Raw genomic sequence first — 13,384 nt, 5'->3', positions numbered from 1 at the left:
TGAATATTTTGTTTTGTCATCTTACTTATGTTGAGACAAAATTAAAAGGTCTACCAACTTAGGTTTTGAAGTTTATCAAACAATACTCAACAAAATATTGTTTATAGAAAAAAAAACATCTAATGAAAGAAAGCATTTTCGTTAAACAATCATCTAATAGACGATATGGGTAACAAACAATGTCTTACTAAGAGAAACATCTCTTTGAGACTCAAACCATTAAGACAAGATCGTCTATAAGATTGAATCATGTAACGTTCCCATATGTTTTGAAGTTTAACAAAAAACAATAAACAAAATGAGCATATGACAAAATGTTATCTTTGTGGAAAATAACATTGTTGAAAGATAGGCGTTTTGTGAAAAAGTTTTATGAAATTTGAATGTCTAAAAGAAAAGCTTTAGTAAATGTGTTGACATCTCAACAAATGAACCAACAAATGAGATTTCAGTAACCATGTCAATAGGTCATAAAAGAGACTTGCTAAATGCGCTCTTGCTATACTTTGTTAAACAATTTTAAACGAGTTTTCACTATATCTTGCAAAATAATGAGCAAAATGATGTTTTTGATAAAGATGCTAAAAGATATAAACATTGCTCCAAAAACATGTTTTGAATGACATCATGCTAAATGCGCTTTTGAACCAAACTAAGATCACTAAACAAAGCATCGTTAGTAAGTGTCCTATATAGGCCAAACAATACCTTATACCAAATGAAATTTTCATCCAACGATGAAACCCTTATGAACTGTTTGGTATCTCCACAGAAATGCTTAAACGATCAAATCTTGTTTGAACGATAGAAAATTTGAAAAGCTCATAGTTGTTATGAATACGCACTAAAGAGCATTACTGGCACAACGTTTCAAAACAATAAAAGTAATAAGAAAAAAATCATATTTGTCTGCATGCATATCTACTCTACTCTTTGAAGTTTTCCATGTCAAGTATCCACCTACTCTATCATATACAAGTCAAAAGTGGACGTTAAAGACAAAAAAGACATTCACGAAATGTCCTCACCATTAAAAGTTGTGCTGAAGAGTTCATATAACCTATTTTTAATAAAGTACTGAAAAAACATGTTTACTATGACAAATTGACTTTAACCTTCGGCTGCTACCAACGAAAAGGCTAAGAAAATATAAAGATAACAAACAAGCACTATCTAGGTGAAATTTTCTCATGAAGCCTATAATATGAAGATCCTTGAATAGAAGATCCAGAGAATAGGCGCATGAATACGAATGAAATCATCTGAGAAGAAAAAAAAATACAAAAGAAAGAAAATACTCTCAAGCTTCATAGAATGATAAGCTTGCACTTGTAAGAAGAGAGAAAATTCTAAAAAGTCTATTAGATAGAATTGTATTATAAACACATCCTCTCTGTGAGAGTAACTATCTAAGGAGTTGTAAGTAATTTGATTGATTGCATATTCTGAAGAGAATACAAACACTTACCGATTAACTTGGTTGAGTTAAACGATAGCTAGATAGTGTATTAGGTTGATACAGGGATTTTCTAGTGGAAACCAGGAGTGGGTGAAACTCAATTAGACAACATATCAAGAATATATTGGGATTGTCTAGGATACCAAGACTGGTGAAGAATACTACACAACCAAGAGTAGGTGAAACTTGGTTCTAGTCAGAGTAACGGGGATTACTAGGATTGACTAGGTGATACCAAGAGTGATGCGAATACTCAGTTGTAATATTGTTGAAGATTATAGTGAAACTCTCTAAGAGGTTTTAGAGGAGAACTGAATGTAGCTCGGTGGAGTGAACTAGTATAAAATAACTGTATTTATTACTTCAGTCTTACCAAATGTTTTTCTTACAAATCCTACAGTTGCTTATTATCTCAACCGTGTATAAAAGCTCTTGTCACCAAATTTTATTTTTATCGAGAGCTATATTTCTCAAAACGTTGGAGCAAATTCGACTAGAAGATTGAAAAACATTTATTTGAGAATTTGCAATTTGAGCAAAGCTTTCCAAGTCAATTGTTTAACAACTTACACAAACTTTTAATCCTTATCAAAGTTGTTAAACTATCATTCGTAAAAAAGTTTTTCTATAACATTATTCAACCACCCCTTCTAGTGTTTTCCAGATACTTCAGTTGATGCATTACTAGGCGACTTAAAAAATTTAGTTTTGTATGTTTTATCAACATTACATTATTCTTATTAAATCCTAAGCCTCTTTTATTAGAAGTATTCATACTATCTTTAAGTATGAGTCTTAATTGATCTCTCCCCTCACGTGTTCATTTTAACACTTTGGTTAGAGTGTCATGAGAGACTCAACATTTTTAGCATCTTCAGTCATAGTTGTGTCCTCTATAAGCTTCTTAGTTTTAAAAAGAGTTTTCTTTTTTTTCCTTTTTGAATCTGTTAGCTTTTCTTTGATATATTGCTAACATTTTGTTTGAGAGATTTCACATCATCCTCAAATGATGTTACTTCTTGTTTCAAAGCATTATTTTCTTCTGAAAGCTCTTTGCTATGTTTATGCAAAAGTTTTTGTGTCAGAAAATTTGGAAAATTATGAAAGCAATTCATAATATGCATGAATAACAGTGTAAGTAAGAAAAGTCTACCTCTTTATCAGAATCATCTTATGAGCATTCAACGTTTTCTACCTTGAGGTACAATTTTGCTTCTTCTTCGTTAGAGGTGTCCAGATCTTCTTAAGTGTTCATAAGAACTTTCTTCTTGTCATGTATAGGACCAACAATTCTTCTTTTTATCTTTTCAAGATCAAGACATTAGGACTTGATGTGTCCAAGTTTATTGCACTGGTAACAGACTATGGTTCCTTCCAATTGTCTATCCTTTTGATTGTTTGATGGAAGAACTCCCTGGCCTGAAACATCAATTCCAGAAGCTGGAAGCAAAGGTGCAATAGATTGAATGAAGCATGACGCAATTGAAGATGCAATTTAAAGAAACTATGGTATGCGTGATGCCTCAAGCTTAGAAGACCTTTCCACTAAGGAAGGAAGCTAAAGGAGAAAAAGAAAAACTCTAAACACAGGAGACTCTCAAGTAAAGCAAAGGTTGGAAGCAATTCTTCAGCATTTCATTACTCAACTCAAAAGTAATTAGAAAAGAGAGAATCTCTCTTATTTATAGGGAAGATGATACGTTGTAGTTGAAGCTACCAAATTAATACTACTTTGCAAGGCAACTTCAGTATTGCCAAGTTAGTAGTTAACAAATTAAATAGGGTTAAAGTAACTAATGAGTGCATATTTATGCCCACATTTATGTTTTAAAATTCAAAATTTTGATGAGATTCTTATGCTTAAATGATTGATTTAAAGTGAATTTGTAACAATTGGATTTATGCCCACAACCTTCAACATCTTCATCGGACACCATCATCAACACAAATCACAAAAATCGAATTCGTGATGAACCCCCAATTCGCAAAATCATGCCTCCTCTATGGAAACCTACAAAACTCTCAAATCGCACCACCATTGAACTCGTTCCACCTCCATTGATGACATGAAACCATCTGCAAGGAGCGAAACCCCCAAATTGCTTTCCATTAAATCACAAAAACCTATAAAAATCAGAATCAACCACAACCCATCATCGGACTTTCTGATTTGAAGAAGATGATGATGACGTAACGAGATAATGATGTGAGTCAACCATTGTGAGCTCTACTGTGTGAGAACTCATTATGTTTTTCTTAAGTGGATTTTACACTGTTAGCGATTTAGACACCGTCAATAAAAATGACTAAATTGAACAAATTTTACAAAAAAGGAGACCACTTTGAACGTCAAAAAAAACTCAAGGATCACTTTAAACAAAAATAACGATTATATAAATCAAAATAAGTATTAAATCCTTATTTTAAATTAAAAAGAGTACATGGTCTCGATTATGAACAAAACCAAGATTAAATAATCAATTTTTTTTTGTTTAATGTTTCGATTTTTTTAACTGAAGTAAAAAAAATATTGACATTTTTGGTTTGGTTCATAACCCATGCCAGAAACCTTTCTTTCTTTACCTCATTTTAATATGCTTTAGTTATAGACGTGACACTCATTGTAAAAACAAATACGGTTGCATCTATTTTCTTATGTAAATACAAATTTATGTAAATTTTATTATTTACGTACTTATTATTTATCTTATGACCAAATCCTTGTTAAGATGTTAGGGGACAAACACAATGAGAATTCATGCACACGACTCCCTGTTCATTTATAATTTTGCTATGGAAAAAGGTTCTTTATCCTTATGGGACTCTCGGTAGTCTATTTCGAACTTATTTTATAGTTACAAATATATATTAATAGTTTATAATAATTATAGGATGACATACGTTTCCATTCATTTAACTATATTATAAGAATAAAATCATCATAAAAAAATGAACTTTTGTATTTAAAAATAATAAAAAAGACTAATCAAATAAATGTAAAAAATATGAGTTAAAATATCATTTTTCAATTGTTTAAAGTTACACAAACTTATCATTTCACTGTCCTTTTGTTACATACTTCTATTTAACAATTCCAAATATTATTATTTTATTTTAAAATTTTACTTATATTTTTGTTATTAATTAAATATAATATTTTATTATTAAAAGAATTGTAAAACGGAAGTAAGAAAAAATCATAGTGTCCAATTATATTTAAGATCATGATTTTTCACTTATTTTCATTTTACAATTATCAGTGATGATAAAATATTATATTTAATTAATAAAAATGTATAAATAAAATTTTAGAATAAAATAATAATATTTAGAATTGTTAAATGGCAGTACAGAAGGAAGGGAGTGTGAAAGTAACAAAGTAGCAGTAGAAATTAAAAAATAGTTAAGTCTTTGAAGATATATGATAAAACAAAAGTGACAAAAGAATCAAATAAATGGCCTTCCACGATTATCCCACCCACACAAGAATGGTTGCAGAACAATCAACATCAGAAGGGAGAAAAAAACAAAGCAACAATGAGAAATTTAAACAAAAATGAAAAGTGGTATAGATAGCTAAAGCTGCATGCTCCTGTTGTGCGAACGCCTCCAGTTAGGACAGCACGTTTCTGCTCCTAATTCTCATCCAAGCTGAAAAATACATCTTAAATGAAGTATGTACTCACCGAAGCTTCTTTATTGATTTCCTAACACAAGATCAGAAAGATGATTATGATGACATTTTAAGAAACACCACCAAGGCCAATCAATCAGGCTTTGGGCTTGAGCATCTTCACGGTCTCCCATGTGAAATCAGGATCATCTCGTCCAAAATGCCCATAAGCAGCAGTCTTCTGGAACCTGAAGTTGCCTCCTCTCATGAGGTCAAGATTGATGGAAATCATTCCAGGCCTAAAATCAAAATTCTCTTTAATCAAAGCCAGAATATCACGGTCAGGAATCTTCCCTGTTTTATAAGTATCCACAAAAACAGATAATGGCTCAGGCACTCCAATTGCGTAGGAAACCTGCACAATGCAACGACGTGCAAGCCCTGAAGCTACCACACTCTTTGCGGCTTGCCTTACTATGTATGCACCGCTCCTATCGACCTTGGTTGGATCCTTGCCTGAGAACGCACCTCCACCATGAGCACCCCACCCACCATAGGTATCAATGATTATCTTCCTCCCAGTGAGGCCTGCGTCTCCATGGGGTCCTCCAATCACAAACCTACCTGAAGGGTTGAGGTGGAAGATGGTCTTGTCGTCCAGGTATTCAGCTGGGATCACAGGCTTTATCACATGCTCTTTCAAATCCTTGGCAATTTGCTCATTTGTGACTGTTTCATCATGTTGGGTTGAGATGAGGACTGTGTGCACACGGATAGGGATCATGGCCCCACCATCATTCCTGTACTCAACAGTCACTTGGGTTTTACCATCAGGTCTAAGCCAGGGGCATGTTTTGTTCTTTCTCACTTCCGTGAGCTTGGCACCAAGTTTGGTAGCAAGCACATGAGTGAGTGGCATTAATTCAGCTGTTTCGTCTGTGGCATAGCCAAACATGTGTCCTTGGTCACCGGCTCCAATGTCCTCTGGCTTTTTGGACAAGTGACCGTGAACTCCCTGGGCAATGTCAGGGCTCTGTTGTTCAATGTTGACAAGAACGTTGCACTTATCAGCATCCAGACCAACATCAGCAGACACGAACCCAATGCCTCTGCAAGTGTCACGAACTATTTTCTCGTAGTTCACCTTGGCCTTGGTTGTGATCTCTCCAAACACCATGACCATGTTGGTTTTTGTACAGGTTTCGCAGGCAACCTTGCTCTCTGGGTCTTGCTCCAGGCAAGCATCGAGGACGGCGTCAGAAACCTGGTCACAGATCTTGTCGGGGTGGCCCTCGTTTACAGATTCTGAGGTGAAGAGGAAGGTTTCCATTTCTATTGTTCAAATAAAAAAGTGTGATGCATTACGTTCATGTTGATTGACTTAAATAAAAGAAACTAGCTTGAAATTGTAAATGCAACTTCTAGTGCACACATTTCAGCCAAATCATCAAAGTTCCTCAAAAGTGCTGCAAGGAAGACGGATCTACCGCAAAGGAAACAAAATACAGTGTTTAAAAAAAAGGCTATTGTTTATTATGTTTCTCAAATTCGGCATGTTCGTAAGAATAGAGAAGAAATAATCTTATATTCGTTTTAAGATCTCAAACAGAAAAGGCATTGTCTCACGTCCTACAATTGCAATTCAGAAGCAGAAAAGAGAATCGCGTGCCAGATCCAACAAGGATCAAAGGAATGAGAAAAAAACTAACAATAATCAATATGAATATTCGGCTATGACAGAAACGAAATGAAATATGCGAATGATAAAATGGAAAAAGAGAAAGAATAACGATACCGTGAATTGTTTTGGTGTTGAATTGAGAAGGAAATTGAAATGTGAAATTGGAGAGGAAGAAGAAGACGGAGAGGAAGCGGAAGAGTAGAGATGAATAGTGTTATATGTACATAAATTGGAAGGAGAGGCAGTGAGAGAGAGATTACGTAGACGAAAGACTCGCTCCATCTTCTCCCTCTCTCTCTTATTTTCTGTCTAATTTAATTAATTTCCATTTATAACATATCTTTTACACCATTTTTCTTTTTTATTTTTCAACTCTTGTTTACATTTTCATCGTCCTAAAATGGCATTCTCACGTTGCTTTTAACTTTCTAGGGTCACTTTAGTCACTTCACTTGCCCTATATTTGAATTGATAATTTTTTTTAAAACACACAAATAGTAGAATATATGTTACTTCGATTTTTGTCTAAAGTAAAATAGGGAGAAATTTTTTCTATAAAATATAGTTTATCAACTTCTGTAAGGATCATCAATCAAGTCTATAATTTAAATAAATAATTAACACATGTAAACAAATTATTACTTTTATATTTTAAATTATTCAATTACATTAGATAACTAGAACTCAATAATTGACACTCACTTTATAAGTGTTTATTATTTAAATTAGAAATATAGCTTTTTCAAACAATACAATACATAATATTTTAAATATACTTTTAAATAAATAAAATACTAGCTTAAGTCAATTTTATTTTTTATTAAATAAAATCTTTACGTTAGTTTAGTGAAGGTTAAGCTTGTAAAATTGTTTTTAAATTAAATTTTAATATCTATTTAACCAAAGGTAAAGATATTTTAGGTCTTGTTAACTTAAATGGATTTGTGAGAGTAATTGAGATAAATTTGAAAGTAAATTTTTTCAATCTGTCACGTCAATCAAATTCTATACTAATTTTTACAAATTTTACTTTCAAATACACTCTAATTTACCTTCAAATTCACTCAAATAAATAACAAAAAAAATTATTTTTAAATCCTCTCAAATCCCTTCAATTATTCTTTCCCAAATCAATTCAAGCCTTAAAGATTCCATTACTATACGAAGAAAAAACAATTAAACCATTATGATAAGTTATTCCTTGTCAGTTTTAATTTCAACTGACATAGTAAATCCACCTTAACCTCGTAATTCTACCTTCTCTTTTTTCTTCTAGAACAAAAGTATTCGAATTCCAAATTATTCTCTCTTTTCTAAGTGCAGAAGCATTCATGATTCATCATTTCTAGTCGTCTCTAATAGTAAGAACTCTAGTTCATATCTTGTGCTATTATATATATTTTATTAAACTAATAAAATATATATTATATATTTAATAAGATAATATTTTTTTATTTTTTAATAGAAGACCTATCCTTATTATTTACTTTCTTATTAAAAAATATTAAAGCATCATTTCTAAGGGTTGTTGGAGGACATCCTAGAGCACAAAAAATAGAACAACATGTGTTAGACTGTTTATTTTATTGCCTAATATTGTCAACGATGTCTAGACGATCTCGTATGTGACAAATGATCCGAGATCATAAAAAATTTAATCAAAAATATATAAATAAAGTTAAATATTTTATGTATAATATAAAACGTTATAGTTTAAAGATTTTATTTTAATTAAAAGGTTTTTTTAAGAAATAGATTTGGTAAATAATTATTTCATTTAGAAAAACTTATTGAGATATTGTTAAATATTATAATATATTATTATATATTATTGGTAGATAATAATAAATAAGAATGATAATGGTTGAACAGAAATGGACATTGATTATCTATTACCGAATTTAAAACAAAAGAAATTATTTTCTCCAACAATCACAGTAGTTAATACAAAGTCTCTGGCAATCCAACCAATTCAGGATTCAAAACTTGTACTAATGAGTAATTCTAATAGGAGACAGAAAATAGGTCATAGATCAGTTCGATGAGAATAAGCAATGCATTTAATGGTTAATGGTTGACCCAAATTATATGATGGAATACCTATATCCTTCTTTCCCCCACTTTTCACTAATCTCTTTACCATTCCCTTGATTAAGGTTTGCATCCATGTGAATTGATCTTATCTTTAGACCAATTCTTAGCAAGATACAATGCTAGACCTTAGGAAGAACAGTATTATCAGCAGTTTCCTCGTGTGCAACTGGTTCATGTTCATCTGCAGAACTCCTCATTCGGCGAATTCCTTGACATTTTTGACGAACCATTATTACTTACTTTTTTTTAAACACTGTATTCTAGTGCACACATTTCAGCCAAATCATCAAAGTTCCTCAAAAGTGCTGCAAGGAAGACAGATCTACCGCAAAGGAAACAAAATACAGTGTTTAAAAAAAAGGCTATTGTTTATTATGTTTCTCAAATTCGGCATGTTCGTAAGAATAGAGAAGAAATAATCTTATATTCGTTTTAAGATCTCAAACAGAAAAGGCATTGTCTCACGTCCTACACTTGCAATTCAGAAGCAGAAAAGAGAATCGCGTGCCAGATCCAACAAGGATCAAAGGAATGAGAAAAAAACTAACAATAATCAATATGAATATTCGGCTATGACAGAAACTTTTCACTAATCTCTTTACCATTCCCTTGATTTCCCATCATACAATATCAAAACAAAGTCATGATAAGTTTATTCAATTTCATTTCATTCTATCCATCATTGCAATTATAAACTAAGCATAACTGTTCAACAAATCAAGCGCATACATACAGACACTGTATTTTCTTTGCCCAGGCAATAATTTATAATTTATAATAAATTTATAAATTTATAATAACATTTCTAAAACACAAAAATAAAATACTGTTTCTTGTTGACTTTAAGTTTTACTCGAAAGATAAGGTTTGCATCCATGTGAATTAATCTTATCTTTAGACCAATTCTTAGCAAGATACAAGGAAGAACAGTATTATCAGCAGTTTCCTCGTGTGCAACTGGTTCATGTTCATCTGCAAAACTCCTCATTTGGCGAATTCCTTGACATTTTTGACGAACCATTATTACTTACTGAATCTGAGTTGACTATAAAGTCCAGTAGTATGCTGATATTCAGAAACTCAGATACCTCTACTTATTATCCTTAAAAACAATGACAATTTTGTCAAATTGAACTCTTTATAGGCTCGCCTTTTAGGAACCATACATAATCTACTAGATCTGAATTTGAACTGAAGTCCAACAGTGTTCATAATTCAGACTCAAAGGTATAATTAGCAATTCATTCCGAATGACTAAATCAAGTTACAAAGTCCTTCAGTTATTTTGGGAATGATAAATAAAGGACAATTTATCCGCCAATTCAAAATTTCCTTACAACTTATTAATCTTCCCACCACAATTCATTTCCATTTTTCCCCGCAAGCATTGGCAAACATCCATTGCCTAACCTAACAAAACTTCACATTCACAACCCCAACGGTAACAATTAATAATCAAAGCTAAGGAGAAAAACTAAAACTGCATAATACACTTGATTTAACGCAAAATCGCCGTCTTAACACTACCCATCACTTAACGATAAAACCCTAACCTTTATTTGAGAGTCTTGGGAGCAGCAACAGATTCCGACGAATTATGCGTTTCCACGACTCGTTCCTGTTGTTGTTGTTACTGGATGATGGTGTTCCTCTCGTATTCGCGCCACTTGTTAATTGCGGTGGTGCAGATCACTGAAACGATTCGTTAAAACCGATGCAAGTAAGGAAGAAAATAGGTGTGAGAGAGAGAAAGGGAATTGTATTACCTCCGGCGCCGATGAAGAAGACGAGACGGATGAGCTTGGGGCCAGCAGGGCCGGATACTTCTTCTCCGGTCATGTCTCTCCGCCGCCGGTGAACCCTACCTTCCCACCTCTCCGGTTCTCTTGCAGTGGGTCACCTATCGTAGCTCTTTAACAAGCTTCAATTCTTGCTTTAAATTGAAAAGCTTCACTCCTAAAAACTGAACTTAATTTTTACATTTTTTATATTGGTAAATAAGATTTTTCGAACATTAAATACGTATACATTATTTACACAATCTTTATTTAACTAAATTAAATAATAAATAAAATTCATTTCAAATGTAACTTTAATACAATTATTATAAGAAATCGTTTCAAATGTAAAAAGATTCATAAAACACAAATAAAAGATCTTTGCGATTATTAGGACATTTTAATTAACCTTTATCTAGAATGACATGAAAATAAAAAATAATTTGGATTTAATTAATGAATTAATAATAAATAAAACGAGAGGAGAATGTGCAATTTCATTGTATTGGATCTTTTTAGGTGGATTTATTTTAAACAATTAAAATAATCTAACTTTCTTTCCTACCATTTTATTTCATTTTATTTTGTTCTTTCCATTTTATCAACCTAGACATTCTATCACATCACATCCTATTTTCTCTCTTTTCCCCAGTGACCAATACCAAACAGACACCTCAGTCATGGTGACATTCTGCTGGTTGTTTCCAAACAATGACTTTTACCCCCGAATTCGTAAACAATCCAAACGAGGGTTAGAATTACTTGGCCTGTCGGATTAAGCCATAACGCCACCACAGTCCCCGGCGAACTATTCCTGGGTTTGTTATCTTTTCGATCTTTACTTTCAAATATGGCAAAGGGAACAAGCTCAAAACTGAACATCGCAATAATTCACCCGGATCTTGGCATAGGTAAATAATCACTATTCTCCGTTGTTTTCTAATCCACTCAAACTAAAACCATATTTTTTTTAATGTAAAATTTCCATTAATTTGACCTTTCTAAGTTAAAATTTTGATTTCGTGAAACGTTGTCTTGCTATTTTCTTCTCCGTAGTTGATTTTCCCTTAGTTTATCTTTCATTGTTTTGAAGGTGGAGCTGAGAGATTGATTGTGGATGCTGCTGTTGAGCTTGCATCCCAGGGCCATAAAGTTCATGTTTTTACTGCACATCATGACAAAAGTAGATGCTTTGAAGAAACTGTTGCTGGTGAGTCTCACTGTATTTTTGTGGGCTTAATTGCACTCTTATTTGTGCCTTCTATTATCTTGACATTAATGTCTAATGTGTATGAAGTGCAAAATCAGATCTGCAAAAAGGACTAAAATCGAATTTTGACTGTAGTAGGGAAAAAGTTCAAATAAGCCAATAGTGTCTCACATTTTTGCTCTTTATAAAGAAATAGCATTGCCATTGATATGGTTTTTGACTTGTGATTTTTCAGGTACCTTTCCAGTCACTGTGTATGGTTCATTTCTTCCTCGTCATGTGTTCTACCGTCTTCATGCGTTGTGTGCATACCTTCGGTGCCTATTTGTTGCTCTCTGTGTACTTTTCATGTGGCATTCATTTGATGTTGTACTGGCAGATCAAGTCTCTGTAGTTATTCCTATTTTCAAACTCAAAAGGTCAATAAAGGTAGCCAAGGAGGCAGAAGAAATCATATGTGAATTGTTGTGACATCTTCAATTCTTAGTTGTTTTTATTTTCTTTTGTAGGTTGTATTCTATTGTCATTTTCCGGACTTGTTACTGGCTCAACATTCAACTTTCATTAGGAGGATGTATAGAAAACCAATTGACTATGTAGAAGAGATAACGACTGGTTTAACTTTATATCCATACTTTATTAATGGGGAGACACATGCCTCAATCAATCGTCTCTAACAACCATGTCTCTCTTGATGAAACTATGTGTCAAGTTGATAAACACTTGTTCAGACCTTGGTGATGACCGCTATGGACGATGCTTTCTTTCAAGAAATCTATGTTTCTCCTCAAATGTTTCTTGTCATTCTTGAAGAACCATGTATTGAATAAGAAGCTTTAAAGAAAATCTATGTCGCTCCCTCCTCTTCACCTCCATGTACACCATGTCCAACTTTTGAAGACCTTGACCCTATCATACAAACACCTAGCCCCCCACACCAAACCACAATCTCAATCTCTCAATTTGACCTAAACACTAACCAAATTATCCCTCAACCACAACCTTTAGTCACCATTCCAGCCAATACCTCCCTAAACCTACCTCCCTTACCCTTGGACCCAAACTCTCAAGCCATCTTGACCCATGTTCATCACTTGCTTACTAAAAACAATGCGTGCCACAAAAAGCTACAATTGTCGCAATGTTTCAAGAAAACAAGGAAAAACAACAAGCAAGCTTCCGAAACCTTCTCAACACCATAAACAATGTCATTGCCCAAATATTTTTCAAAGGTTAAAGAGTATGACAAAGGTTAAAACCTCCTTCTTATCATGAGGTAATAGTTTCATATTTGAAAGATATTGTGGATAATGTACAAGAAACTTAAATGTCAAGACTAATAATTAAATTCTTTTGCTAATGTAGGTCCTAGAAACTTAAATGCCAAGACTAATAAAAGTGGGCAATCCATAATAGAAAATGAGAAAGAAGTTGAAGACATGGAAAAGGAAAAGAACTTTCAATTAAAGATGACTTAAGTGATGTAAATCTTGGAGAGGAAGAGAATTAAATATGAATGATTGGGATAGAGTTTTTTTTTTTTGTTTGA

The 13,384-nt window shown here is 32.9% G+C and overlaps 3 protein-coding genes across 4 annotated transcripts; 1 reads left to right on the top strand and 2 right to left on the bottom strand.

Annotated features, from left to right (window-relative positions):
* Positions 1–4,851: 4,851 nt before the first annotated feature.
* On the bottom strand, positions 4,852–10,533 carry LOC108325144 (S-adenosylmethionine synthase 1). Of its 2 annotated transcripts, none has more exons than XM_052875353.1 (2): positions 10,401–10,533; positions 4,852–6,404 (listed from the first exon to the last, which is right to left on the bottom strand). In XM_052875353.1, exon 2 carries the CDS (start codon positions 6,400–6,402, stop codon positions 5,230–5,232), a length of 1,173 nt encoding a protein of 390 aa, XP_052731313.1. In that variant the 5' UTR covers positions 6,403–6,404; positions 10,401–10,533; the 3' UTR covers positions 4,852–5,229. The 2 variants fall into 2 exon arrangements, with proteins under 2 accessions (XP_052731313.1, XP_017413646.1); XM_017558157.2 differs by lacking the exon at positions 10,401–10,533 and adding an exon at positions 6,868–7,202.
* Positions 10,062–10,686, bottom strand: LOC108321950 (uncharacterized). Its single transcript, XM_052875355.1, is given in 2 exon segments — positions 10,062–10,539; positions 10,614–10,686. Coding segments are annotated over 2 exon segments (210 nt in total). The 3' UTR covers positions 10,062–10,402.
* Positions 10,687–11,174: 488 nt separating this feature from the next.
* Positions 11,175–12,681, top strand: LOC108321952 (alpha-1,3/1,6-mannosyltransferase ALG2). The gene is made up of 4 exons (XM_052875354.1): positions 11,175–11,536; positions 11,719–11,835; positions 12,071–12,264; positions 12,345–12,681. The coding sequence occupies exons 1-4, from the start codon at positions 11,476–11,478 to the stop codon at positions 12,510–12,512; spliced, it is 540 nt and encodes a 179-aa protein (XP_052731314.1). The 5' UTR covers positions 11,175–11,475; the 3' UTR covers positions 12,513–12,681.
* Positions 12,682–13,384: the final 703 nt, after the last annotated feature.

This window comes from Vigna angularis, chromosome 3, assembly GCF_016808095.1.
Source record: "Vigna angularis cultivar LongXiaoDou No.4 chromosome 3, ASM1680809v1, whole genome shotgun sequence".
In the NCBI taxonomy this organism is placed as follows: domain Eukaryota; kingdom Viridiplantae; phylum Streptophyta; class Magnoliopsida; order Fabales; family Fabaceae; genus Vigna; species Vigna angularis.
This window is presented reverse-complemented; position numbering and strand designations above follow the sequence as displayed.